Source organism: Papaver somniferum, chromosome 6, assembly GCF_003573695.1.
Source record: "Papaver somniferum cultivar HN1 chromosome 6, ASM357369v1, whole genome shotgun sequence".
NCBI lineage: Eukaryota > Viridiplantae > Streptophyta > Magnoliopsida > Ranunculales > Papaveraceae > Papaver > Papaver somniferum.
The window spans coordinates 98224599-98251800 of record NC_039363.1 but is presented as its reverse complement, the minus strand read 5'-3'; the positions used below and the strand labels follow the sequence as shown (position 1 = coordinate 98251800).

Here is a 27202-nt window from a genome sequence, read left to right as displayed (position 1 = left end):
TCTCTATAACTCTTTTAACTCTTTTGCTTGTATTTGCAACAAAGGTTTGTTATCGATGAGTTTACAAAGACTACTATCTTGGGAAGATGGGATGTTATCTTAAAGAGGCTAGGTCAAGGAAAGCCGATAAGATACTCGCCTTAGATGAGCTAGCGGAAGAAAAAATAGAGAAGAGGCTGGCAGCACTGAAACCAGATAATCACACTGTCAATGAGTGGGAAGAGTTCGTAAAACATGTTTGCTCGGAGGAATTCAGAGTAAGTGTTTATATCAAAATAATTAATTTTTTTGGCGTTAAGCCCGCACGTTTACTGTTCTTGGTGATGTCTTGTTATTTAACGACGTTCCGTACTTTATCAGACAAAAAGATTGCGGATGCAACAAATTAGACAGAAACACACCACTCCGCTCACTATCAGTAGACTAGGTTATGCGAGACTCGAGGATAAAATGGTATGTTCTGTATTTTTATTCATATGTTCATTACATGTTCACTTTATTCAAATTGTTCATATGTTAACTAGCTGGATTAACATATTGTTTACAGCAAAAGGAACGGAAAACACAAGAATAGATTGATAGAGTCGAAATTTGGAAAACGGGTCACAAACAGAAGGAAGGAAAGGAACCTAATCCTGGTGTTGTGGAGGCTTTGGTGAGAACTCAACTCTTCTTTATCTTCTTTCTTTGTTTCTTTCTCTGGTTTATATGTGTTTGAATGATGCAAAAATGTGACTAGTCGGGTTACATATACACAAATACAGGAAAAGATTCAAAGAGCAGAAGAGCATGGTGTTGATGTTGGATCATCTGTGACAGATGATCTTCTTTCCAAAGATCTTGGTGATGACAAACCAGCGAAACTGAGAGGAATTGGGTATGGAGCGACAAAGACAAATATGGTTGTCAAGAACCGTTATAAGAATATCATCAAATAGTGTCGGGACAGTATGAAGGAAGTGAACGAGAGACTTGCACAGTTATAGGTGAGAACGTACTCATTCATTTAGTTTTTTTTTAGTTGGTGAATTGAAACTTTCCTCTCATACTGCCGGTTTGGTGTTGGTATAGTAAAAGACGTCGAGTTGTGTCTGCCGTGGTGTCTCACACTTGCAAAGCGTCAGTCTAAAGGTCAGTGTGTTTATATGTTTGTACGCTTTCACATCGCCAGTTCAAATTTATTTCTTTGCATTATGCCAATTTCTTATGTTGTTGTTGTATTTATCTTGTAGTCTGGAAATGCTAGCAATGTTATTGCTAGCACTAGCATGACTGTTCCCCACCGTGAAAATGACAGTCCAATCAGCAGACCAAGGGTGGAGGAAGTGTTAGGCAAGGATAAAGCTTGCAGGTTACTCAGTTGGTACAATGAGAACGAGGTTGTTGCTGACGCGATTATTGCTGAAACATATCCAAAGAAGGAGTGCCATGGATTGCCAATAGGTTTTGCAGCATACAAAGTAACTGTGATTACGTCTCATGTTGATGACGCCATTCTCCACAAGCAATCCGGTGAGTTGAAGCGTGTAATAGAAGATGTAGGAACTTATACCACATGGGCCAAGGATCTGATATTTCCTGCCATCTGACTTGTTATTCTGTTTGGGGAGTGCTTGTTGAAAAAATAATTTGGTTCTTTTTTGTTGCTCTTATCAGTGAAACAATGTGTGTGTGTGTATGTTTTATGTGGAAACAATGTTTCAGGAATCATGCAATGGTGTGAATGATCTTGCAGGTTTAAGTGCTTCATATTTGAATGAATGGTGGTGGTACATTTTTAGTGAAATTGAAAACCAAATTATATATATAGATATATATATTTTATATAAAATGTAAATGAATCACAACACCTAAAAGAGGTTGTAAATGGATATACCTATACTGGAAAAAAAGGGTATTATTATACAGAGCATAGGTTGTCAAACAATTGATTACAATCAAAATAGGAGTTGTGAAAATACAGTTATACTACACAAACAAGAATTGTGAAACAACTTATTATAACCAAACTAGGGATTGTGACAATAAAGTGATACTACGTAAGAAATGCTTGTGACACATACTTCTGCTACATAATAATGGAGTAGTGAAATTAAAATTATACTACACAAAACATTGTTGTGATACCTGTTTCTGCTACACAGGCTTTTGTTATGAAATAAATAATTACAACTAATATAATAATTGTACAAAGAGGTTATACCATACTAACAAAGGTTGTGATACTTATTTCTGTTACAAAGGCTTTTGTTGTGAAATAAATAATTAAAACTAATATTATAATTGTGAAAATAGGTTATACTACACTAGCAAAAGTTGTGATGCAAGTTTCTGCTACACATACCTTTGATTGTGAAACAAGAGTTGAGTATATCATACAACTAAAATAAGGGTTGGGAGAAGAGTGTATACACAACTGTTAGTGGAGTTGCGTTAGAAATTTCTAAGACATATAACTCAGTTGTGAAACTAATGATGACAACTACTTGAAGAGTTGTGTGAGACATTTCCCAGTAATTTGGATTCACTTTCAAAACTGAAAAAAAGTGTGGTATACAATGGAACGACAACCGTGTTTAGAACTAGTATTTATGAGTTGCAAAGAATTGAAGACTTTCTACAACCCCCCCACCCCACCCCCCCACCCCCACCCACCCCGTGCAACCCATAGATATCCGTCGTCGTATACCGTATGACAATTGTTTTTTGGTGTAGTTGATCAATGTTTTTCCCATAGTGTTAGGTATTCAAATACACAATTCAGAAAACTAGTGCAATTGTTGAACTTGGTCGCAGGCTTGGGCTGCCAATTGACTTGGCCAACAACCTTTGAACGAATCAAATACCCCATATACTTTGACTTTTATATCATCATTTCGACTTAGGATGGCAATCAGTCTTTCGCATAAGAGCCCCTATTTGACCTTGTATCCAAGATAACGAATCACGAACAAATCTAAAGAAAGAAACACTATGAAAGTGTAGATAGAATCACCCTAATAACGAAAACAAAATGACTCTAATAGTGAAAAGAAAATCGCTTTAATAGCAAAGAAATTTATTATAATCACTTTAGTAGCAAAATAACTTCTAAAATTCCAGATTAACTATATAAAAATAATCAAAAGCAAGTAATCACTGCTCTTATTAGGTCAGAAGGAAAACATCAAAGATTTTTCTTAAGGAATTTAGAGGAACGAAAGAGGAGAGAGAGAAAAGATATGTTCTATTTTTTAAGGTCATTTTTAGCTCAAGAATGTTGGGATATTTTCTTCACACAACGCATCTAGTTAATTGTCATTAAGAAAGGTATTTGATTTTTTAATGACAATTTTTTTTTCTTTCTGGTAATATGAAAATTGAATTTTTGTTATTCAGATTTTTTTACAATGATGACATGTGTTAGACAATCGGTGAACAGTCTCCCTATGGGTTCAATTCCAAAATAAGGCCAGCCTTAAATAATTTTGGAAAAGATATTGGTTTACTTAATAAATGTTCCCTTTAAAAAAACAAAAACGACCAATAAATCGCTTAGCTATAATTTCATGAGTATCGCACGCATTTCTGGTTCATGCATTTTACAATTAATTTGAATTTGTTTATTATGATAAGGACTTACGACATTAAGCTTCTCTAATTTTTTCAAAAAATTGAGATTTGTTTATTTGGTACTCCAAAAACATTTTCCCTCCATATTGTGAGACTTTCTCCTGAAATTATCAAATTATTTATTAATACTTCTGTTGCACCTAACATAGTGACTGTGTACATGATTTCTCCTTCAACCAAATATCATAAAATTTGAAAGGGAAATCTTGATCAACAACCTAATTAGAATTCATATCAAGTCTTATAGGAGTGTCATCAGATACAATATGTGGAAAATGAGTAAGAGAAGATTGCATGATGTTGGTTTAACCAATCATCATGGTATAGGTTGTCTCCGACCTTCCCTAAGTATTCTTAATACCTTCTCTCTGGCTATTCCAAGAGAATTTGTTAACATGATATTCTAAGTATGTTAATCTTTCTCTTGCTAATAAATTTTTTGAAAGGATCAGCTTCCGATTATTGAATGGCGAGTCTTCTTGTTTCTTTGATAGTTCTAGGGACTACTTGGTTATAAACTCCCATGAATATAATTGATTCCAGTTTTAATCCTATATATATATATATATATGAAAAATAATTTATTTAGAAAACATAATATATGTGTCTCGGCACGACACTATGATTGTCTGTTGCACCTATTTGTCGTATTGTTCCTGGATTTTAACTAAAAAAGCACAATACAACGCATCACCTCTTCATTTCTAGCACAACAACAACATGACACAAGGCATAACCTAAACCGAAACCGAAAGTATTCGGTTTTCCAATGAAACCATATAGCATATTCGGTTTCATTGATTTCGGTTTCTACTCGGTTTTATCAAAAACCATACGGTTTTTGGTTAACCGAATGATTTATAAACAATAATGTGCCAGTGCTTTATAGTTTACACAAACAGTACACCCAATACTACAAGCGGCAGAAAAGTTTACTGGCAACATATCAGAAGCATAAATGACGAGCAACTAAAATGACAGCAAAAGGCTTTAACTCGAATAATCCTCCTACGAATCCTAACCATTCATTAACTACAATTCATCAGTGTGAAAAGATTCATTCTGCTATGGTCACTATTGATCGGTTAACCAATTGGTTTTTGGTTCGGTTTTGAGATAAAACCTAAACCGAAACCAATAATTTTGGTTATCTGAAACTGACAACCATTAATAAACCATAGCAATATGGTTTCGGTTCGGTTCGGCTTAAAATCTTCGGTTTCGTTTTCGGTTGTGGTTCGGTTTTGTGCAGCCCTAACCATGAGCGTTTCTTCATGTGCCTTCCAATGCGTTTTAAACCTCTAATTAGTAATTTTTTGTTTCTCTTGATTTATTTTTACCATTAAATAAATGATGTGAACTTTTAACCATTTGTCATTAAGAAAGGTATTTGGTTTTTTAATGACAATTTTTTTTTCTTTCTGGTAATATGAAAACTGAATTTTTGTTATTCAAATTTTTGAACAATGATGACATGGGTTAGACAATCGGTGAACAGTCTCCCTATGGGTTCAATTGTTTTACTTAATAAATGTGGCCTTAAAAAAAACAAAAACGACCCGGTAACCAAAGAGCAGGTAGTAATTTTAGTTAGGACAAAAGTGCTTCACAATTCGCATGGCACATGATGAACCCACCTATGAGGAGGGGGCACAGAAATAGAGATCTTTTAACTGTTCAGATTATCGAAGAGCCAACCCCACATTGCACATTTAACTTGGCATCTGCCCGCTTCATTTGTCAGTTACACTTACAACTACAAGTCTCTTCTCCGCACTGTACGAGGATTTTAGTGTTTACCATCGATCGGTTCAGTCGGTTTGTGTTGGGCAGAACAATACATGTGATACAGTAATAGTGTCCAATTCCAACCGAACTATTACTCGAGTTGCTTCACGAGAGGCAAACTATAAAAACCGGCAAAAGCAAAAAATGAAACCAAAAGAGATTGGAGAACTTAGTTTTATTATTTCTCTGATATATTGACCACCCTTTCTTTGTAAGCTCAATGGAAACGCCATCACCATCACGAACAGTACTGGTACCGGGAGAGGATCAGATGTTGCAGTCAAATAGGATACAAGAAATTGAAGCTGTGCATGATGGAAGAAACCTCAAACAAGAGTTCTCCCAGTTGACTATGAATTCTAGTGATAAAAAATATCTAAATATACTCCAGTCTATGGGTCAAGCTATTTATGTGCTTGATGCCATTGGTTTGATAACTTACTGGTGAGTGTTCCATCTCTATGAAACTCTTTTATGCTTCTAATGGATTGAAACTAGTCAGATAAGTAGATTTCTCTGTTGCGGTTTGACGGTCAGAAAAATTCATGTTTTAACATTTCATTCTTACTGATTCATTATCAATATTTTTATGTGCGTGTGCGTGCCCGTTCTTTCTACGTGTAGATTTGATTATGCTTCTGCGTGTATTTATACAGGAATCCATCAGCTGAGAACCTTTACGGTTATTCTGCTTCAGAAGCGCTTGGTCGGAATATCCTTGACCTCTTATTTGGAAGCAAAGAAGCCAGAGAAGACGCGATGCATATATTGCGCAAGAATGCCTCGGGTGGCAGCTGGAATGGGACATTCCCAGTTAAGAATAAACAAGGGGAACGAATTTTAGTCCTTATTACCAATAGTCCCCTCTATGATGATAATGGTAGTATTGCTGGGATTATCTGCGTATCTGTTGATTCAGAGAAGTTTCTCCAAATACCACCAGCTTCACTTGCGGAAGTCAATTCTAGCTTTTGTCAGCTGACAAGTCGTGAACAGCCTTCGCAAGTTGTAGTTACTCCAAGTGGAGCTTGCACGCTTAGAGGGGACGTACCCCCATCTCCATCTGGTGCACCTTTGGAAACTGTCTCTTTGAAAAAATTCTTAGCAAGTGGCGAGGGTGAAGGCAAGATTGGAATTCATAAGAGTCATACTTCTACGGAAGAGGCTTGCACTAGCAAGAAAAACATGCCATGTCCATGGAAAGGAAGTGAACATGATGGGTTGGTAGCAAGGACTACACATGACATCTTTGCCTGGATAAGAAGTGAACAAGAAAATGACTTTGATCTGTCAAAGAGTTCTGATTCCTTTGGTTTTTACTCATCTTCTGGCAAGTCCGATGTAAGTAGTGTTAGCAGTATTGGTAGTACTAGTCTTAGTAGTTTTGATACAGGAACAGATTCATCAGATTATGAGATCATGTGGGAAGAGTTGACGGTCGGAGAAGAAATAGGACGAGGTACTAGTAGGATCTTTAAGTATTGCTTGTTTTCCTCTCAATGTTGATTATGGAATATGTTTGCCTTTTTAATATGCCATTTTCTGATCTGAAATTGTTGGTTGATGCTCTCAGGTGCATGCGGAACTGTATATCATGGAATGTGGTGTGGTTCGGTAGGTTAATTTACTAGCTGATTTTTGTCAAAAAAATAAATAAAACTAGGAGGCATTTTTATGCCTAAACTATTTTTTTCCTGCAGGACGTTGCTCTGAAAGTATATTATAAATTCGAGTACTCTGAGGACCTGCTACAAACTTTCAGGCAAGAGGTAGTTCTTCAACTCAAGCTAAATTTTTGCTCATATGCACTATATATATTATGCATTGGTCTAATTGTAAAACATATTTTTGCGCAGGTGTTGCTTATGAAGAAACTCCGTCATCCAAATGTACTACTCTTTATGGGGGCAGTAACTTCCCCTGAGAACTTATGCATTGTCACAGAGTTCCTCCCACGGTTAATTCTCTACTTTATCTCGTCATTGTGAAACTTCATAGTCTATTGCCGAGTAAATCTAGTTCAAAGATGTTTTTTTGTTGAGTTCTTGTTCTGAGTTTTCATAACCAGGTCTAGAATCTTTGTTATGCAGTGGAAGTCTATTTCAGTTGCTTCAACGAGGCAGTTGTAAACTCGATAAGAGACGGCGTGTTCTCATGGCTTTAGACATCGTACGTCTTCCCTGAATACGATCCAAAGTTTGTTGAAGCATCATTTTCATATACTCTCTTGCATCCCTTTAACTCTAATACATATTTATCATTCGCGCCTCTGTAGGCACGAGGTATGACCTATCTTCATAGTCGCAATCCTCCGGTTGTTCATTGTGATTTGAAGTCCTCAAATCTGTTAGTTGACAAGAATTGGACTGTGAAGGTACATTCCGTATATATTCACAACTTTGTGAAGTTATGGTTACCTTGTTTCATGTGTTTAAATTTCCATTTCATTAGGTTGGTGATTTTGGCATTTCAAGGCTCAAAAACGCAACGTATCTCACCGGGAAGTCTGGTAGAGGAACGGTATGTTTACACTTTGTTTGCTGTTTTTGATTATCTGAACATTCTTACCAAGTTACATATATGCTCATCTTTCCTCTCTCTTATCCTTCCACTGCAGCCACAATGGATGGCTCCAGAGGTTATGCGTAGCGATCCTTCGGATGAGAAGTAAGTTTAAAATAATTCCAGGTGCTTTGCGGATTATTTTGACTTCTGATATAAAATCTCTTGAGCTTAACATTGTTTTATGGGGGGAACTGCAGGTCTGATGTATACAGCTTTGGGGTAATATTGTGGGAGCTTTCAACACAAAGGATCCCATGGGGTACCCTCAACTCATTTCAGGTGATTGGAGCAGTAGGGTTCATGGACCAACGACTTGATATACCGAAAGATACAGAACCACAATGGGCATCTTTAATCGAGAGCTGCTGGCACAGGTGCTTATTGTCTGCAACTACATTTGTTTCAAATCTGAGTATAACATTCTTCATGTTTATTATTTTATCCTTGTCTAATTTCCCATATTTCAATCTGACAAAGTGAGCCGAAGTGTCGCCCAACGTTCCAAAGCCTACTAGGACAGCTGAAAGATCTGCAAGTACATTATTCTGTTCAAATGCCGTAAGCAAGTTCAGGGTTCGCAACACTACAACAAATGTTAAGAACATCAATAGAGCTTCAAAGTTTGTCGGATTTTTTTGCTGTAGGAATTTTTGAATAACAGCACTTGAAATATATATGTTAAGTGAAAGCCTTGAACCTTTCATTTCTCCGAGTAGATTAATAAACAATAGAATGCTTTCAACGGTTGTTTTCCAATATTTACCGATAATTATTTTAATAAGAAAAAAAAGAATTGCGAAGATGGGATGGCCACCGTTGATTAGTTTACAGGAAAAGAAAAAAAAGGGTTGGGGCGTTCCGGGAATCGAACTCGGGACCTCTCGCACCCGAAGCGAGAATCATACCACTAGACCAAACGCCCTTGGTGTCAGCATCGTGGAATTGATGCTACTTATAGCAATTTGTGTCGGCTCACCGGGTAAAAAACCCAAAACCGTAAGCCGCTAGCTGTGGTGCAAAATGAAATTAAAAAAAGAAGGGTTGGGGGCATTCCGAGAATCGAACTCGGGACCTCTCGCACCCAAAGCGAGAATCATACCACTAGACCAAATGCCCACAAAGTGGTCAATTTGCATTCTTGTTTTGGTTGGTCTTGCTAACTCCTTTGGATCACAATCTTACTGAAGATATGAAGCCATCCTGAATCAGAATTAATTTTGATAGGCCAAATTCGAAAAAAAAAAGACTTTATTGACTGAAATATGTCGACCCCTCATATGACATGTGTTATGTCGTCAGTCCCATCATGGTGGAGTAGGATTTTGGTTGCTTTAATATGACTTTACTCAAGCCATTCACTACCTAACGGCATCTGTCTACCCTACACCATAACTTTGGCTTAATCCCCACATAACTGTTTCAGCAATATATCAGATTCTAGTACCCCAATTATTTGGTGGTGAGACCATTTACAAATGTGGTAAATCCCAATCAAAAAAAAAAACTCAACAATAACAATATGCAGGTCAATGGCTTGGGTCACGCGAGTCAAATCACAAGCTGGATCTGCCTCAAACTAAAAAATATATGGTTCTACGTCTGACTCGTGGTGAGTCAGATCCAACACCGAGTCAGCAAAAAAATAAACACAGTGTGAGATATTGTATTTGGTTAGATTTTTGGAATGTCAATTCAACCAAGTGAGATTTGACTCAAATTAAAAAACATATATAATTTGAGAGTCAGATCCAAACGCAGATTAAGAGAGAAGAAAAAAACACGCACACAGTAAGATATTTGGTTAGATTTCTGGAATGCCAATGGGCAATTACCAAATCCAAAGGTGGAGAAGAAGAAAAGATAGATGGAGAGAGCCAGATAATATTGAGTTGGTTGTGGGGTAAAAAGTGAGTGATGCTTGAAATGTGGAGGACAGACAATGAATGAATTAACAAAAGAAAGCCAGCACCACCACTTTTTTTATATTTTTGAGTTCCCTCTTTAGTCTTTCCGCAATTCTCTTTAATCCACATTTTCTTTTCCTCCTATTTCTTCTCTCTTTCAAATCCTTTTCTTTCTCTTCATTTTCCACAACACAGAATTTGAGAGATAGAAGAAAGAAGAGTCTGAGATTCAAGTTTGAATTACTTTCATTCTCTCCGGGTGTTTCATTGTGGAGTTGGGAAGCAATGGCATTTGCAGGAACAACCCAAAAATGTACAGCCTGCGACAAAACGGTGTATCTGGTCGATAAGCTGGCCGCTGATAACCGTATTTATCACAAGGCTTGCTTTCGATGCCACCACTGCAAAGGCACCCTTAAGGTATTGCTGATTCGTTAATTTGCAACCGATCTTGTGGGATCGTAAGACATTTGATTTGTATCTGTAAACATTTGATGCATTCCTAAAATATTTTAGGGATGAATCTGAACCCGGTGGATGCGGCCGTAATCTATTATACATTGCTAGTTTGTGGTTTCCAAATTACGTTACCTCATAATATTTTGTCTGAGCTGTTCCTTCTGTTCTTTATGAAGCTCGGCAACTTCAATTCCTTTGAAGGAGTGCTCTACTGCAGGCCTCACTTTGATCAAACCTTCAAAAGAACTGGTAGTCTCGACAAGAGTTTCGAAGGTAAAAGAAATGTGATGACCTTCTAAAATGTGAATTGCCTCAGTTCCCATCTTACTCTTTCTTTCTTTTTTTCCAATCTCTTTCAGGAACCCCAAAAGTAGTGAAACCAGAGAAGCCTGTTGACAGTGAGGTAATATAAGTGCTCTGAATCCAAACTGTTCCAACTCTAATTGGGTAATGCAATACCTAGATGTAATTGGATATACTTCCTTCATTGAAACAGAACAAAGTTGCAAATATGTTTGCCGGTACCAGAGAAAAGTGTCTGGGATGTAAGAAGACCGTGTATCCAATTGAAAAGGTAAACAAAACCATTCCCCACTTCTGCACTCAATAGACACATTTTTCATTCTACTTTTTGGATGATTCTATAATAACCTGGTTTTCTGTCAATAGGTAGCAGTAGATGGAACCACATATCACAGGAGCTGTTTCAAATGCACACATGGAGGATGTACGATTAGCCCATCTAACTACATAGCACACGAAGGAAAACTCTACTGCAAACACCACCACATCCAACTATTCAAGGAGAAAGGAAATTACAGCCAGCTTGAAGGAAATCCTACAGAAGCCACTGCTCAATCATGAAATCACTTCTCACAGAAAAGCAAAAAGAAAAAAGATTTATTTTCTCAGTTCATAATGTTGTGATCTATCATCTCCTAGAGTTTCCTGTTTCTTCTTATTGTGTGCATATGATTGATAATCGGTTTCAATTTTTAAGATTGTGATATTACTGCATTGCGTTCTTGTACTTGCATCTGTAAGTGTTTGAACTCCGTTAAGAATTTTCTGATTCTCTACATGGATTGGTCCTGAATTTCTGATTGTCAAGGAGCTGGATCCATAACTCACTAATACCTAAACTCCACTGAATACAAAAAACTTCCTGCAAGTAAGGTGCACTCTGGTCAACACTCGGCACGTAAACCCGTTTGCATCTTGCAACAAAAAAACACTTAAGAGCTCCTGGAAACTTGGATGATGTCCAACAACATTGGATATTATACAGCATATTGAATATTGACGTAAAATCAAAAGCAAGCACCAAAAGGATATACAGAATAAGTTTCTTTCATCCAGAAATGTTCAACAGTTTAATAAAAAAAATGCTAGAATCATAAGAAATGATCAGACTGGTAGTTTACTGACTAAATAAAACGTGGAAGGCGTAAATCAACAAATAGTTGAGTCTACATGATCAATGTTATGTGCAACTAATATAGTAAATATTAATTACAACATTCAGCTGTATCAAGTAGATGCCCATCCAAAACAATATGCTTCATGTCTATAATGTAATTGTTCCGAAGAAACCCAAACCCAAAAGTCCCACTAGCATACTGCCAAATTCTACCTTCTGCCTGCCTAGGGTTGACAGAAGATACTGCAAGATCTGGAATAACCAGATCGTAACTGGAATTGATGTTCAGAATACGCAAAACCTCTTCATTTTCTATGAAAGGAGAGTGGTCGCAAATGTGATTAACAATGGGCGGCTGAAGATGTATTCGACTATCATATAAATATTCCTCTTCACATGACAATGGGGACTCGATGAACGTAGTATTTGAGGTCCAGAAGACTGGAGAATAGCCAGAGAAAGGTTCAACGGAATCACCCACCTTTCGGCAAGTTACACCTCCAATGTCATCGTATGCCACGAGATAAAATTCCAAGCTCATATCATCACAGATTCCCTGAAGGTGGGAAGAAGATGTTTAGAGATCATCACAGAAGATCCTTATTAAGAAATCCTGTTTACCCAGGTTCACTCTTCCCAACCTCCCTCCATCCAAGTAAGTTATATTGTAAATATGGAAACATATAACGATGACAAAGAGACTTGCAAATATAACAAGGAATCAACTCATACACTTGCAAATATGTTTTTGCATGGCACCGCTTTGTAAATCTGATAGTGAACTAACCAATATGTTTGAAAAATACTTCAAAAATGACACATAGCCAAAAAGAAATTCTAGCATTACAATTGACGATAACACATAGATGGTGATGATGCATTTGATGGATAGTTATATCATATAAACTGTCAAGGTTTGAGTATTGACATCCCGAAATAATGCTCATTTATAAAATTCTGAGTATTGACCAGTACTATGTGATATCTAATTTTGACGTAAAGAATATGAACTTGCTGTTCTGCATCATATGTGGCAAGCATATTGAGTAACAAAACTCTCTCTAGACTTACAAGCATTTTGTTAATGTATGGATACGTATAAAGCCGCTTATCCTCTAACCAAACACTAAAAGCCCTGACATTCTTTTGTTCTACTTATTTGCAACCCAGCAAGTTCATCCTATTGAACTGTTCCTAAGGTGTACGGATGTTTAGCAGCTAGCTACAACAATTATATGATTTGTAAAACTCAGAGATTGGGCCATCCAGGAATGCAGGAGCTCCCAACTAACAAAAAAATCAAAAGCTAGATTCATGAATGGCTAAGCAGTTATTGCCACAACACACTGAGCTTCCAAATTGACGAATTATCCACACACAAAATCAGGATACTAATTTTCTTGGGTTTTCTAACTTGATAATTAGCTTTCGCCATAAATGCATCAACTACCAATAAATACAACCAAGAACGGAAGTAAAAGAAAAATACCTTCCACAATCCCTGCAAGGGACGTCCAGAAGTAGGAGCACAATTTACAATCTTTACGAAATGCTGGGAATCCCATTTCCGCCTACCATTACGTTCTTTATCTTTCCTCCTTTGCCTCCTAGAAGCCCTATCTCCTCCTGGACTAGTCCGATTCGCAAAATACTGATAAATCTCTGATGTTTGATGTTCTGGCAAACTTCCTGGAGATGTACTCTCCCAACCAGTCACATCCTCTATAACAACCCCCAAATCATCATTAGAACTAGGACTTCTCCGAAATCCTAATAATTTCTTCCCTTCTGGAGAAGAATATGAATAACCAAACAGATTCTCCTCAACAATAACATGATTACTACCCATGAAACTAATATTAACACTAATCAAATCTGCATCTGAAGTAGAAGAAGATGCACCCATCTCAGCTATCTTAACAAAATCATCAGGAGATTCAAATCGACATTCAGGGTCAAGAAAATTCAAAGGTTCACCCCTTTTAGAAATCCCTAACCATAAAAATGGAGTCTTTATAACTTTATAAGTACCTGATTTACAAGGTGAAACCCTAGAACCAGTAATAAATGATTCACCCCATTCAAAAAAAACTAAAGGGGGTGGAACAATTAGTCCATTACCAGCAGTAATACTAGTATTGTTACCTTGTTGTCCACTTCTACGCCAAAATCCAATCAGTTTCTCAAATCGATTTAGGGTTCTGTAAAGAAGCTTGAAATGAATCTGCCCATTTCCCCATTTTTTGATGTGAGTATTTGAGCCCCATTTTCTTTCACACATTGAGAACCATAGTTTGTTATCAGATTGACAAAGAGAAGCAAATCGTTTAGATGTACATGAAAATGAGGTGATTTCTGGTGGTTCTAAGTAGGAGAGGATACAGAGCTGAACATCTTCTGGGAAATCTGTGAATGATGATGATGATGATGATGATGATGAAGCAGAAGAAGAAGAAGTCATGGTCGCTGATGAGAAGATGATTTGGTTGAGGTCGAAGTACAACAAAGTTGAGAGCTTTAAGGAATTATAGATCCTTTGGGATTATGGTATAGTTCTGTTTTAGATTCTCTTCCTTTGTTTGTCCAGAACCAGAAATAATCTTTTTGGTGTAGGGAATTTATGATATTACTGAACCCCAAGGTAGTCAATTTCGGATTGTGTGGGTCGACACCGAGATACTGGTACAACTTTATCTCGGGGAAATTCCGTTTTAAAATCTCGGTAAAATCTCGGTTTCATATTTTATATCCTCGTATCGATAATCACTTAAAAGAAACGTAGTATTAGTAAATCTGGTTGTTCACCTTCCTCATCATCAACACCAAATAATAATTTTAGCTCAAGAAATTCAAACACAGCAACAAGCAATAATACTAATGAGTGAATTAATCTTTTTAATTTTTGTACGTGAGATTAGTCCACTCAATTTAAAAAGAAAAAAAAAATCCGGCCAAGACAAATCAATTCCGACCGAAAAACGCGTTTCCGGCCGAAATTTTCGCAAAGATTTCCTCCGACCGAAATTAACAAAATCGTGTCTTCTTGGACCGAAATCCAGAATTTCGCCGAAATTTCGGCCGAAATGACCGAAATCGACTACATAGCGTGAGATTAGTCCACTCAATTTAAAAAGAAAAAAAAAATCCGGCCAAGACAAATCAATTCCGACCGAAAAACGCGTTTCCGGCCGAAATTTTTGCAAAAATCTCGTCCGACCGAAATTAACAAAATCGTGTCTTCTTGGACCGAAATCCGAAATTTCGGCCGAAATGGACTACATAGCTGAACCCTAAATTTTGAAGCAGTTGACTTTAAAGCCAAAGATGAGGTCAAACTTTTAACAGCACAAATCTCAAGACAATCCGATATGATGTCGGACAGATGGTGATCTGACACCAATATTTGTTTCCCTGAAATGTGTAGGCTACTCAGAAGGCACTTCGATATTTTTCACAAATATAAACTTGATTGGATCTTTGTAGGTGAATGTACATAATCTTGTTAAACACTTGCATACAAACAGAGAAACAAATGGATAACAAACTATGCACATATATTACAAGGCTTATTCATGTTGGGATGGTAAAACTGACAACAGATTAACGTTTGCTACTAGAGTTTGAGCTGCCAGTATTAAGAGCTCCACCATCTCCAATCCGGAAGTAGAGACAAAGTCAGGTCTCTCACTGCTGGTATCTGTGCTGCTTTCAGATATGTCAGGTATTTGAGTTTCGTTTTCCGCCTCGCTTGACCAACTAACAGGTAGTGAACTTCCAAGAGCTGTTTTAATCAGCTTTGCCTCATTGATAACGTCGTTTAGAGCTTGAATAGTATCCGTGACTGGGTCTAGCGATATTGAAGAATCTTTAGCCTGGTTTAAAAATAAAAATAAATGTGCAACAATGTCAATAATAAAAATGCAGTTTGGAGTCTCTAGACAGGCTATATAAGGTAAAGATAGCTATGATTGACTGGACGCGACAAAGTATGGAAATACTACTCCCTGTAAATGGGAAACGAACTAGCTGCCGCGAAACCACAAAAATTTACATAATCCATACTTGCCCTAATTTTTTCCTGAAATGGGTCTTTTTCGGGAAACAAAACAGCAGAAAAAGTCTAAATTTGAGAAACCAAATGCAAACAAGATGATTCCGAGAAAAAGGAGAAATTCCCGCTGGCTAAGATTGGCATAGTTTAAAATAATGGCTCAAGAAACGAGCATAGTGTAAAATAATGGCTCAAGAAACACTAACCTTAACAAGTGATAGACGGAGCCTGTGTATCGAAGACGTTAAGTGCTCCATAGTTTCTATGCTTTCTTTAAGAGTTGCATTTTCAACCCTCAACCTACACAATAGATGATGCAAAAAAAAAAAAAATTAGTATGGTGTTTCCAAGACGTGTGTTCCATACTTACTCTGTAATTATGCACAAACAATCAAGAATCATCCCAAAACAAAAAGATCTAATTCTGGAAAATAGATCGTGAAGGTCAAAAACTAAGATGCATGTCCATCAAATTAGTTGCAGGATCTCCAACACATGCAGGGAGCCCATAATGCAAGAATATTTTTTTGAAGCGGTATGTAATGTTATCTTGTTTTTGCACACTCGGAATGGAAGATGCCCCTAACAAGTTGCGGGAAACTAATCCGAAATTAGAGTTAGAAATGTTGCACATTTATTCAGTCCAAGATGTTGCCATGCAAAGAAGAATGTGTAATCATGCAATGAAGTTGGAATGTAAAGAAGAAAATGCAAAGAGGTCCAACAGAATCTACAGACCTTGCATAATCTACGGAATTATTGGACTTATTGTTCGTCTGACCACCGGTTTCATTCGGGTCTTGTCTCCCCACCCAACGACTAAGATATGTTTTCTTCAGCAGGTTTGTCAATTTTCCCACCTCTCTTTCCTGGGTGGAAATGTTCTTTTCCCCAGTATCAGCTAAATGATTTCCTTGTTTCCTTTCATGAATAATGTCTCTGAATGAAAATACGACAATATAAAAGTAAGAACAATGTCAGAGGTATAACCCAGAATAAACAAAGGTAAATGAAATAAGCCAATTACTGATGGTCAAGAAGTCATACTCTTGCAGTACTTGATACTCCTGCCTTAGTTGTGCCAACTCCAAAAGAGCTTTCACCTTCTCGTTTGTCACCTGGAACAAACCAGATTAATTAGGACCTAGTAGGAAGGGCTGCAATGAGCTACTACTTCAAGTGGTGGAGGAACGGTGCCATCGTATATTTCTATAAATGGGCATTTACAAGGAGAAAATTACCTGTAGTAAGTTCTTTTGCAGCTCATCCATCTTTTCTTGTAAAGCTGCATTGACATTCCTCTCCAATAACTGTCTTTCATCTTGCTGAGACAGAAGCAACAATGCACTAACCTGAAATTGTATGCACGATACACATCCACATTCAATATACATTTCTAAGAAATTCATTAAAAAAGATAAATCAAAGACCAATATGGTAATGGGGAGATGTATAGCAACCTTTTCTTGCAGTGCCTGTGCAAGGGCATCTGAGGTGTCACCCACTTCATCACCCAGAGCTTTTGGTAAGGCAGGCGGACTCTGGAGAGCAAAAACAGATTAGAGAGAAGTTAGAAGCAAGCAAATGAAACGGTTAAACAAGAGACATAAAATAGTCAATGCACAAATGACTGGATCATCAATAACTCATTCCATTAAGGAACAAACGTCTGAACTCTGAAGACCTATGGCGTACCTACATACATCAGTGCGAATTCTTCCTCACTTAAACCAATTATAAACGTAGAAATCTTCATTGTAAGATGGAATGTTGCAGAAGATTAATATTGATCTTTCAAGGAATATTTTTAAAAATGTCTTCAAATTAAGTAAGAACACGTGTGCGTTTTTGCAATTTCACCTCGACTTCTGTATAATACGTACAATCACCTCTTGTGTTTCCATCTCAAACTCTCTAAATCCTATACGTAAAGTATGTCTAATGTGTTCCTCAGAGTCAACAACTCAAAATTAGTCACATGCCAACATAAAGTGCAAGACAAAAGCATCATGTAACTCTGAATGAAGTAATTCTTTTACAAGCTTACTGAAGAAAACAAACAAAGAGGCTACTAGCATACTATCAAGGAGGAAAGAATGCAGCACATTCTAAAGATATCATAAATTATGGAAAAATATGTCTGTCATCTTTGTACAGTCATCCCCACATAATTACATCTACTGAATTCGCATTAGCTAATCACTCATCACCACAAAGCAAAAGAAGTACAGTAAGTTTCTAGCAGGTATGACAGGAGTAAGATGATGACTTCATCTAAGGTCTTAGTCTCCAGTACATGGAAACTGAACCCCGACTTTTTTAAGGCAAAAAGACATCTGTAAAAAGGAAAGAAAGAATAATCAACGAATACCAAGCATACAGGTGGTCACAAACCTGAGGAACCAAACCGGTATCCGTAGTTATATGAACATCACGACATTCCAAGTCATCTAACTTCGCTACTGTCTGTTCGTGCTCAGAACTTTTCATCAAGCTAGCCTGGAACTGTATCCTCTCTTGTACTGCATCAAGTATTGAATTGAACTGATTTTTCTCTTGCTCAAGGAAACTCGTGACTTCAAATCTGTTCTGAGTATGGAAATGACGCAACTCCAGTATCTGACTCTTCATAGCATCATATAAGAGGATCTGCAATTCAAGTTAATAAAAGTGTAATGAGATTCAATGCCACAAGAACCTGGTTAAGTTTCCAAACCATCCACTCTCTTACCTTCTCTTTTTCCAATTCACGAACTTTCTTTTTCAGATGATCTTCAATATCCAATCCCTATATAAAGGTTAATTCAATTCTAAAATCAGACCATGAAAAAGAAATTTGAAACCAATATATACCCATGTACTACAAATAATTGAATTGTACCATTGCAGCTTGATTTCGGAGACTACCCACAGAATTGTTCAATGACTCCAGCTCTTTTTCTAACATAACCTGGATTATGAAACCCCATCGCATTTAAGTAAAGAAAGGAGACTGTAAAAGAAGAAGAAGAGTTGCTAAAGTCCATCTCTTTACTCAGTCACATATCAATAACACTCATTATCCCACTACTGTGTGGGTGACATCACATTTACAAGGTTTTGCTGCTAAGACATTTTCAATTTCCTACATGAATAAGACAATCTTCGAAACTTACAATGTAACTGGAGGTGGAGGCTTCCTTATCTTCATCAAAACTCCACATCTCTGGATCATCTCGCAAAAGATATTCGCATTTATTTTCGAAGTCACAATCATCAAGAACCCCAAGAGAGCTTTGACGAATCTCAAAGAACTTGTCAATAACCTAGAAATAGGAACAATTAGTACATTGGAATTAACAGTAGAATAGAAGTTATGAAAAATTTAACCCAGATGTAATGTTATCCCGAAGATGTCCCAAGAGACTAGTATGAAATTGATAAAACATGGATGGAACGGACTAACTACACTCTAGAAGGAATGTAGTTCAAATATATGGTGCTCAAAAATAAGTTAAGAAAGTATTTAGCAAAATGGACCAAAAAAGAACGTCATTCTATTGAAGAATCTTGGCCTTCTTAAGGAATAGCCCACCTCAAACATGTCATGACTACAAATACATATCTTCAATCTATGATGAATCTGTGTAAGGTAATTTCTGCATATCCTTTAGCAAATTAACACAGCATGCCAGTAATAAAGAAACAATGTATAAGATGACATGCTCTTAGAAGTTTTAAACGGTCGGAGTGATATATATCAAATTGTATCTGAGTCTTTAGTGTTACCATCATCGAAAGCTATTCTCAACTTTACATGTTGGCTGCTGCTCAAAATTTGAGAGAAATAAGAGTAATCCTTCAAGACGACTTAATTCATAGATTTGTATTTTCTTGTCAGTTCTCAAAGAATTTTTGTTTTACAATTACAAGTTACATATGGATAGACTACAATTTTTATGTCGTTCAAATGGACATATCTGTATAGAAACGCAATAAGCTGCAATAGTCAGCAATCTAAAACCCAATTCAGTCTAAGATGTAGTAGTTCAAATGATCATTTGATCTGTACACCCAACATAACACCCAAAAGGCGAAAAAACCTCATACGCTGCATGGACATTATTTGGGATCAATTCTTGTAAAATGAATAATAACGCAACAGTGGAATACACTACTACTACTAATAGAAAAAAAAAGATGTTTTCTTCAAGGCCAATAGACTGAAATATGTACTGCATATGACTTCTGTACTTGCAAGTTGCCAACAATTGGATGAGAAACACTGTCCTACATCTGCAGTTACGTTTCGCGAGATAAAATGAAGTAAACAAATACCTGCTTAAAAAGTTCATTCTGCTCTTTTAGCTTCACTGACTCAATTTGCAGGTCTGTGTGACGTTTTTTTTCTTCAAGATCCTCTGAAGTAAGCTCCTGTACTCTGTTATAGAAAACCAATTGCCCATAGAACGGCGAAGGTTAATACCAAACACAATAATCAGGCGTAATGGCAATTACATATAATAACAATAAAAGGTCTGATCTGTGGTCTCCATCACCACCATCTAAGACTTCATAACAAACAAGTAAGACAGCTAACAGTACTAAAACCTGCAGATACCAGAAAAATATTATATTCTAACGTGTTGAGAAAATTCGCCCACTTATCAACTGTTATACCTTAAGAAATCCCCAAGCAGATAATAGAGGATAACACAGTAATGCCCAAATCACCCCGCTGCTTAGTTTCTCGTATATCGCAGGTCCACTTTGCAACAATATTCAGTTGTGCTCCCACTCAATTACTGTTCCTTATAGTCTTGATATACTCATTAATAATTACTACTATACATATCTATAAGCTTAATCAAGCTCGTTGACTTTCCTCATATAATGTGTGCCAAAAGTATCGTAATGACAAAGATTAAAGATGTCATGGAGTAATTTTCATCTCTTTACTAATGAAAAAGGTACATATCTGTATGGTGGTTATTTCCACTTTTAGCAGTCATATTTGTAATCAATCAAAACTGGCTGGATAATAATACCTCTCTTGCAAGTCATTTAGTTTCTGCAGCATGGCTTCCTCTGTTTCCTTTGCCTTCTCAGCCTGTTGTTTCAAAGAACGTTGCATCTTGTTAAGACCTTGCGGGACGAAAATAACACTGGGTGAGAAATTTTAACTTAAGGTAAGTGTCAAACCTCCATTATAGAGTGATCCCTTTCAGCAAATGCAGAAGCTACACAACCTTGGAAAAATTTAAGCTGCTTCTCAGCTTCTAAATGCTGAAATAACATGGAATTACGAATCAACAAAATTATTAGAAGTTGACTACTTTGTTAAAGCATATGACAATATTTGAAATATCGGCCGGATCTAAGATTTAAATTTAAAGTGAGTTAAACAGAAAGATCCAACAGTTTCTTGCTCCAATACATCTTTAAGTAGCAGAGTTCCTAATGAAATATGTTTTCCTAAAATCTTGTTTGAAACTTGGAAGAACCATGACTAGGATGCTTTAGAAAGGCATTTATCCAATTCCTTAACACCATTGATAAAAACAAGGTGGGAGCTCTTATGGAAACACTTCTACCAGAAATAGATATGGAGTATTACCTTTGAGGCCTCTGCACTGTGTAGATCTGCCAACTGGTTCTAGTATCAGCAGAAAAGAATCAAATAGAAAAGATGTCAGATCAAAAAATTAAATACTTGGAGCATTATGTCTGAAGAAAAGTGAATAACCATACTTTGATCTTGTAAACTTCTGAGAGTTCCTCCTGAAGATTATGATTGTCTCTTGTGCAAGCAAGTAACTTCTTCCTCAAGTTCTCGATATCCTGCTCCAAGCCAGCTGTCCTAATAGCGTTTAATTAAACTACTAAGAGCTCATTGTATCTAATTCGAAAACTTACACATGTAACATAAAAAGGAATGAAAAAGCATTAGTAACGAATCAAAGTTAAGTATCTGACCTTTGGAAATGTAATCGCGTAGCTATGGCAAGAAACCCAGGACCAGATTGCTGCATGCACAATTGCTCAATATCTTTGTGCAGTGCATCACGCTCTGAAGAAAAAAAAGGATATACAGAAGTCAGGGCGAAAGCTAGAGATACTGAAGTAGTTCAGACAGCTTAATATATGTAGATATAAAAAACCTTTTGCAAGAACCTAGTAAAAAAGAAACAGTCGAACGCACACAACAATGAAAGACCTGGTGGAACCATATAATTATCAGCTGTAAAATGCTCTTAAAACAATGGTTTAAAGAGTAGAGGTGGTGGAGCCTTCTCCTTCCATTTCTTTGTTTTGTTTATGAACTTCATTTATGCATTAGTTTTCTGTTGTCAATAAACTCAAAATGCAAATGTAAAAGGCCAATCTACTATTCTTGTTTCCATGATAATACCAACCACATAAAGAAAACATCTAAAACGTCAAAATAACTTCTCATTAACTAACTGAGATTACTGATTTTATCAAGAAGCACTAATTCAAGTAAATTTCAATTTCACTAACATACATCATCTTATCAAGAGCATTGTTTTTTCTAACATGTTCCACAGTAAAACGAGGTTTGAATTATAAGCATAAATTCTCCGAAAATGCAATGCGTACCTTGTTCCAACTGTTGAATACGTGAAATCAAGGACGCGTTATTATTTAGTCTTTCCTCCATACCTAGAATTACAAAAACACAGCTAAATCAAATATAACAACAGTAAAGAAACCCTAAAAAGATTGGTTCGAGAACAAAATAGAGTAATTGTTAGATCCAATTGATGATATTACCTGACAAAAATTGGATTCAGAAAGGTGGTTAAATTGAAAATTAACAAACGAGAAATTCAGAGCCATTCTGATTGATTTCGGAGAAGAGCGAGAGAGATACGAAAAAGACGGTTCCTGTGTTCTTCTTCTCCATCGTCTCTCTCCTCTTATTAATCTTCTGATTCTTCTCTGTTTTTTCTCTCTCTCTCTGTTGTCTCGGTCTCGTCGTCCGAACAAGTCTATCACTCTGTCTGGTCTGCCTAATCATTTGGGGTTCATCAGATTTTGACCAGCCGTTTGGTGCACGGAATATCCCTTGACCTTCTCCTGATTTATTTATGTGGATTGGTACGATAGGATGCTAATTAGCCAAAAACTTAAGGGCCGCCCGCCCACTTGGATTTCTATAGGACTAACAGTCCACAACTCAACTGACCGTCCGAATCAGTCTTAACGTGCAACACTAGTTAGAGTTGCGTACAGAAATTGAAGAATTGGCTTAATCACTGTACAGCATACAATTTGCATGTACTGAATTAGGATAACAGGATATTATCAAAAGAAAAAAAAAATAGGATAACAGGATGAAACAGCAAAGAGAGACGAAATGATATACAGAAGACCATAATGCACCATTTCTTTTTTCTTTTCTTTTCTTTTTCTAAGTAGAACAGCTTAGTTCAAACATGTATATTAAGACTCTTCCAAACGGAACCCATAATTTAAGATGAAAAAAAAATAGAAAGTACATTATTTGTACACGAGGGAACTTTTTGAGATTTTTTTATGGCAGTGATACAAGATCATAAAGTATAGTTGTAGTTATGATAACTGGCATGACGGAAACCTTACTCTGACCACTATTACAACAACAAAAATAATCTTATATTTGTCGGTTGAACATGTCGCCAGAAGATGCAGAGCTGCATGTATGAGCTGGAACGTAGGAAATGGGTTACTCAGCCTTCATGCTCAAAAGTTGCAGGCTTGCATCCATGACTGGCTTCCGTCTGCCTGACTCATCTACATGCAGTATTACCTGCAAAATAAAAATGAAAACAAGTCAAAAAAAAATATCTACATTTCAACATGAATACAAAGTATGATGCACTATAGCATCCCACCCAAATTTCCCACCTAAGACTTTTGCGAAAGAGGAACCAAGGAGGTGATCATCTGATTTGTACTTTATTTGTAGCATCCACAATGTCTCTTTTCTGATCATTCAAAGCAACATAGTTTCCCAGGTCAAACAAAGTTACATGCGTAATGCAGTAGGTGACATTTATGTTGCTCGGTGGCACCAAGAAACAATAACAAATCCACAGGAGAACAGGGGAAAAAAAAAAAAGCATACCATCTTCGATGCGTTTCGGTTTCTCAAAGTCATCAACGCAGCTTCAGCAAAAGCTTGAGCTTCCTCTGCATCAACATCTGCTGCATCTGCCTCCCTTGCTGCCTCTTCAGCTTCTGCAATGGAAGCTTCTGCCTCTGCAACTGCTCGAGCAGCAGCTGCAGCAGCCTCCTCTGCTGTCATATTCCTCATTTTCGCCAAATCTGCATCGACCTGGATTTTTGTTGGACGTACAGTAATATCTGGTTTAATGTCTCTCTGCCCAACTCCTTCAAGACCCAGCATTCCAGGGTTTCCCCCATCTGAGGGGAAACGTGGTCTTGGTGCAATTCTGTACTTGCGCTTTACCTGTTTAGAGCATATGCAGTTTCCAACATATCAATGAAAAGCCAGGAACGGGAACAACCAACGCAGGAAATAGATATTTCATTATAGCAAAGGCCGCACAAACTAGAAAAATCAAAGGTATCGGGCTTCAATATGAATCATAACAAAGCTAATAGCTCACAGTAAATCTGACAGACACTAATGAAAGGTTTATTTTAAAGTTTATTACTCCACCAACCATATTATATCAGAACTGTTCTGCAAATATGGAGAAATTTTCTTTCAACTTGATAATACTTTTTTCACAAATGTACAAGGTTAAGAGAGAATCACTCAAGTACCTTGATTAACTTCTTGTTTGCTGTCATCGACTTTAATTTTGCTGACAAGATCTTTTTGAAGTTTGGAGGTGCATCGTATTGATCCTACAGTGTAGCATTGGTAACATTTCAGCAACTATGATGAAAAATTGTACAGTGTACACATCCAATAAGAAGAACTTCTGAAGATGCTTGCACGCACACAAAGATAGAAGTACCTCGATAAATATGCCAATAGTAGTCTTGTTAGACCCAGTAGGCTCGTTTAGACTGCTTATTGCTTCTAAAATTAGATTCTCCAGCCTACAGAAGAAGTCCGTATAGGTAGAAAATCATTAATTGTTAAGTAGCTTAAATCCTCAGTATCAAATAGTGGTAGTCGCCAGAAGAAAAACAAAAAACATAATCAACAGGTGCTCACAAGTCAAATGCTAGGAAAGTTCATACCCTGTACATATTTATTTCTACATGAATCTGTGGTCAACTTAGATGAAATTCAGTATCTCATATAGAAATTCATTTGATTAAAGATGTTAGTTATGTCTATGATAGAATGTTACTAACCAGTTGCTTTTAGGGTTTGTGATATACGTCAGATGTGGATCACATATTAGTATCTGTACCTAGGGTTCCATAGCCTTCCATGGATATTAGTATCTGTACCTAGGGTTCCATAGCCTTCCATGGATATCATTTGAGACTAAGTAATTGACATGTAAAAAATCCATAGAGGAGAAGAACCTAACCTTGATAATGATTTTTTGGGACCATTAATCTGCAAATTTTGACTAGTCATTGCAAGAGGTTTAACATCATAAACTTCTTCGTCACTCTGAACGACTGTACTAAGGGCCAAATCATCTTCGCCATCATGATCATCATCATCGTCGCCATTTTTATACATCTGATGACTCCTTTTGAGTGCTACCCTAGCTTTCTCCCGTGACCCCCAACCATTCGCAGTCACGCTCATGTTTCTCCACTTGTCCTACCCAAAGTCGAAAACAAACACATTAGTACCCACTATCTGGTCTATGAAAATTGATAACCATTTGCCATTCAAGCTTAACAATCTAGCTAACTGAACTTCCAAAATTTAACCAAAAAACTATGTTTTAACTTTCCTTGATAGCAAAACCACAACTAGCATCAACTATAAAAGAGTTAATACCTTGAGATCCACATTCGAGCGCAAAGACAAGATGCCACTGAATTGAGGATCTTTCAGTATAGTTCGCCATTTGCCTGCCCCATGTTTAACTACCCCAGCTTTTAGGGCAGCTTCTTCTTCAGATGTCCACTTCTGCTTCGGAGCGCCCATCAACGTGTAACCTAGATACCTCTCTAAAATAACCCCAAGCTAACCCTAATTCCTGTATAAACCCATCACCAAATCATATAAACACATAAATCACAAGAACAACATCATCTAAGCAAACCCTAATTCAAAAACAACGGAATTTCCCAAAAACGGAGACATAAAACAAATTCAACCGACCCATGTTTGTTTCACAATCTATGCAAACCCTAAATCCATGACTATCATCGAAATTCAATCCCATATACAAAGCCCTAATTCCTAAACTATAACCAGATCAACAGTAACTGACAATTAAATGGATTGATAACAATAAGAACCCTAGAAAATCCAATTCCAAAATTCCCTGACATACAAATCATTCAAAATTCAACACATAATAACTAACTGAAAATTTGTTGATGATATTGTTGAAAGTCACCTGAAATAATAATTCTGATGTCGATTAGAAACAATAATTTAGAGGAAGTTTTTGGATCAATCATCCGGTCCAGCTATCTGTGTCTCTCTCTTTGTGGGTTTCTGCGGCGGAAATCAAATTCGGAGATTAACCAGGTCTACTGTGAATGCTTTATTTTTGACTCACAAATGTCCAACCTAATTTGGCTATTAGGGCATAATAACATATACTATATACTCTTGGTTTCATCGTGGCTCGGTGGGGATAATCATGTGGATAGACTTGCAAAAATGGTGCAAAAATAGGCCACTTGCGTGGGTCTGGACTCTGGAACGTCTAACGATTTTATAAGCACACGATTTTAACAAGTGGAAGAATATTTATAGGGAATTTTGATAAAGTACCCCCGTTTTTTGATATCCATGAAATTCCGTTTTTTTCAAACTTGTTAAAATTCTCTTACCGTCTATTTTCACCCTTTGGGCCCACATAGTTGAGTCAATGGTCGTTTACCTAGTCAAAAAACGGGTCAAATTACCATAAACCCATCACTTATCTTAAAAGAGTGAAAACATCGTTTTCACCGACACTCTTTCTTCCTCTCCTCTTTGTTCCTCTCTTCTGTTTCAGCCAAGAGAAAAATTTTGCCGACTCAATTGAATCGATAGGTTAGTTGAATCAATAGATGTTTCTGGTTTGATTGATCAGTTTATTGAAGATTAAAGTGAATGATTTCATCGGTTAACCAGATGAAGGAATAGGGATATGGTGGAACAATATGTAGAGATTCAGGCGTAATCCGAGAAGAAATCAAAGGGGTTTCGAGCTGAACAACTATTGGAGATGATGGTGTTAATCGATTTGAAATTGATTTGGAGATTAAGGTTTCTCCTAAATGATTCCGATGATTTTGAGTGTATGGGTTTCCTGG

General features: G+C 36.9%; 6 protein-coding genes and 2 non-coding genes across 10 annotated transcripts; 3 read left to right on the top strand and 5 right to left on the bottom strand.

Moving 5' to 3' along the window:
- Positions 1 to 1080: 1080 nt before the first annotated feature.
- Positions 1081 to 1590, top strand: LOC113286181. The gene is made up of 2 exons (XM_026534868.1): positions 1081 to 1131; positions 1233 to 1590. Exon 2 carries the CDS (start codon positions 1269 to 1271, stop codon positions 1587 to 1589), a length of 321 nt encoding a protein of 106 aa, XP_026390653.1. The 5' UTR covers positions 1081 to 1131; positions 1233 to 1268; the 3' UTR covers position 1590.
- A 4030-nt stretch (positions 1591 to 5620) lies between these two features.
- Positions 5621 to 8527, top strand: LOC113291181 (probable serine/threonine-protein kinase SIS8). The gene is made up of 11 exons (XM_026540744.1): positions 5621 to 5844; positions 6057 to 6859; positions 6974 to 7014; positions 7101 to 7169; positions 7257 to 7357; positions 7491 to 7569; positions 7676 to 7774; positions 7852 to 7920; positions 8018 to 8067; positions 8163 to 8339; positions 8443 to 8527. Exons 1-11 carry the CDS (start codon positions 5621 to 5623, stop codon positions 8525 to 8527), a joined length of 1797 nt encoding a protein of 598 aa, XP_026396529.1.
- A 288-nt stretch (positions 8528 to 8815) lies between these two features.
- On the bottom strand, positions 8816 to 8887 carry TRNAP-CGG. Its single transcript has one exon. It is a non-coding gene; the product is annotated as a tRNA-Pro (tRNA).
- Positions 8888 to 9009: 122 nt separating this feature from the next.
- On the bottom strand, positions 9010 to 9081 carry TRNAP-UGG. The gene has a single exon. It is a non-coding gene; the product is annotated as a tRNA-Pro (tRNA).
- An 896-nt stretch (positions 9082 to 9977) lies between these two features.
- On the top strand, positions 9978 to 11407 carry LOC113288536 (LIM domain-containing protein WLIM1-like). The gene is made up of 5 exons (XM_026537618.1): positions 9978 to 10289; positions 10505 to 10601; positions 10688 to 10731; positions 10825 to 10902; positions 10998 to 11407. Exons 1-5 carry the CDS (start codon positions 10155 to 10157, stop codon positions 11190 to 11192), a joined length of 549 nt encoding a protein of 182 aa, XP_026393403.1. The 5' UTR covers positions 9978 to 10154; the 3' UTR covers positions 11193 to 11407.
- A 255-nt stretch (positions 11408 to 11662) lies between these two features.
- On the bottom strand, positions 11663 to 14330 carry LOC113288535 (F-box protein At3g12350-like). The gene is made up of 2 exons (XM_026537617.1): positions 13238 to 14330; positions 11663 to 12304 (listed from the first exon to the last, which is right to left on the bottom strand). Exons 1-2 carry the CDS (start codon positions 14207 to 14209, stop codon positions 11837 to 11839), a joined length of 1440 nt encoding a protein of 479 aa, XP_026393402.1. The 5' UTR covers positions 14210 to 14330; the 3' UTR covers positions 11663 to 11836.
- Positions 14331 to 15195: 865 nt separating this feature from the next.
- On the bottom strand, positions 15196 to 22816 carry LOC113288533 (cingulin-like). Of its 2 annotated transcripts, XM_026537612.1 has the most exons (18): positions 22574 to 22816; positions 22400 to 22462; positions 21755 to 21848; positions 21530 to 21638; positions 21396 to 21434; positions 20981 to 21064; positions 20827 to 20888; positions 20117 to 20219; positions 18955 to 19104; positions 18681 to 18749; positions 18531 to 18587; positions 18194 to 18448; positions 17260 to 17340; positions 17041 to 17151; positions 16847 to 16917; positions 16538 to 16738; positions 16006 to 16099; positions 15196 to 15620 (listed from the first exon to the last, which is right to left on the bottom strand). In XM_026537612.1, the coding sequence occupies exons 2-18, from the start codon at positions 22458 to 22460 to the stop codon at positions 15315 to 15317; spliced, it is 1947 nt and encodes a 648-aa protein (XP_026393397.1). In that variant the 5' UTR covers positions 22461 to 22462; positions 22574 to 22816; the 3' UTR covers positions 15196 to 15314. The 2 variants fall into 2 exon arrangements, with proteins under 2 accessions (XP_026393397.1, XP_026393398.1); XM_026537613.1 differs by lacking the exon at positions 22574 to 22816 and having other exon boundaries at positions 21530 to 21633; positions 22400 to 22428.
- A 349-nt stretch (positions 22817 to 23165) lies between these two features.
- Positions 23166 to 26485, bottom strand: LOC113288534 (telomere repeat-binding factor 1-like). Of its 2 annotated transcripts, XM_026537615.1 has the most exons (8): positions 26293 to 26484; positions 25725 to 25926; positions 25300 to 25541; positions 24772 to 24856; positions 24575 to 24658; positions 23910 to 24254; positions 23690 to 23769; positions 23166 to 23591 (listed from the first exon to the last, which is right to left on the bottom strand). In XM_026537615.1, exons 2-7 carry the CDS (start codon positions 25872 to 25874, stop codon positions 23725 to 23727), a joined length of 951 nt encoding a protein of 316 aa, XP_026393400.1. In that variant the 5' UTR covers positions 25875 to 25926; positions 26293 to 26484; the 3' UTR covers positions 23166 to 23591; positions 23690 to 23724. The 2 variants fall into 2 exon arrangements, with proteins under 2 accessions (XP_026393400.1, XP_026393399.1); XM_026537614.1 differs by lacking the exon at positions 23690 to 23769 and having other exon boundaries at positions 23204 to 23591; positions 26293 to 26485.
- Positions 26486 to 27202: the final 717 nt, after the last annotated feature.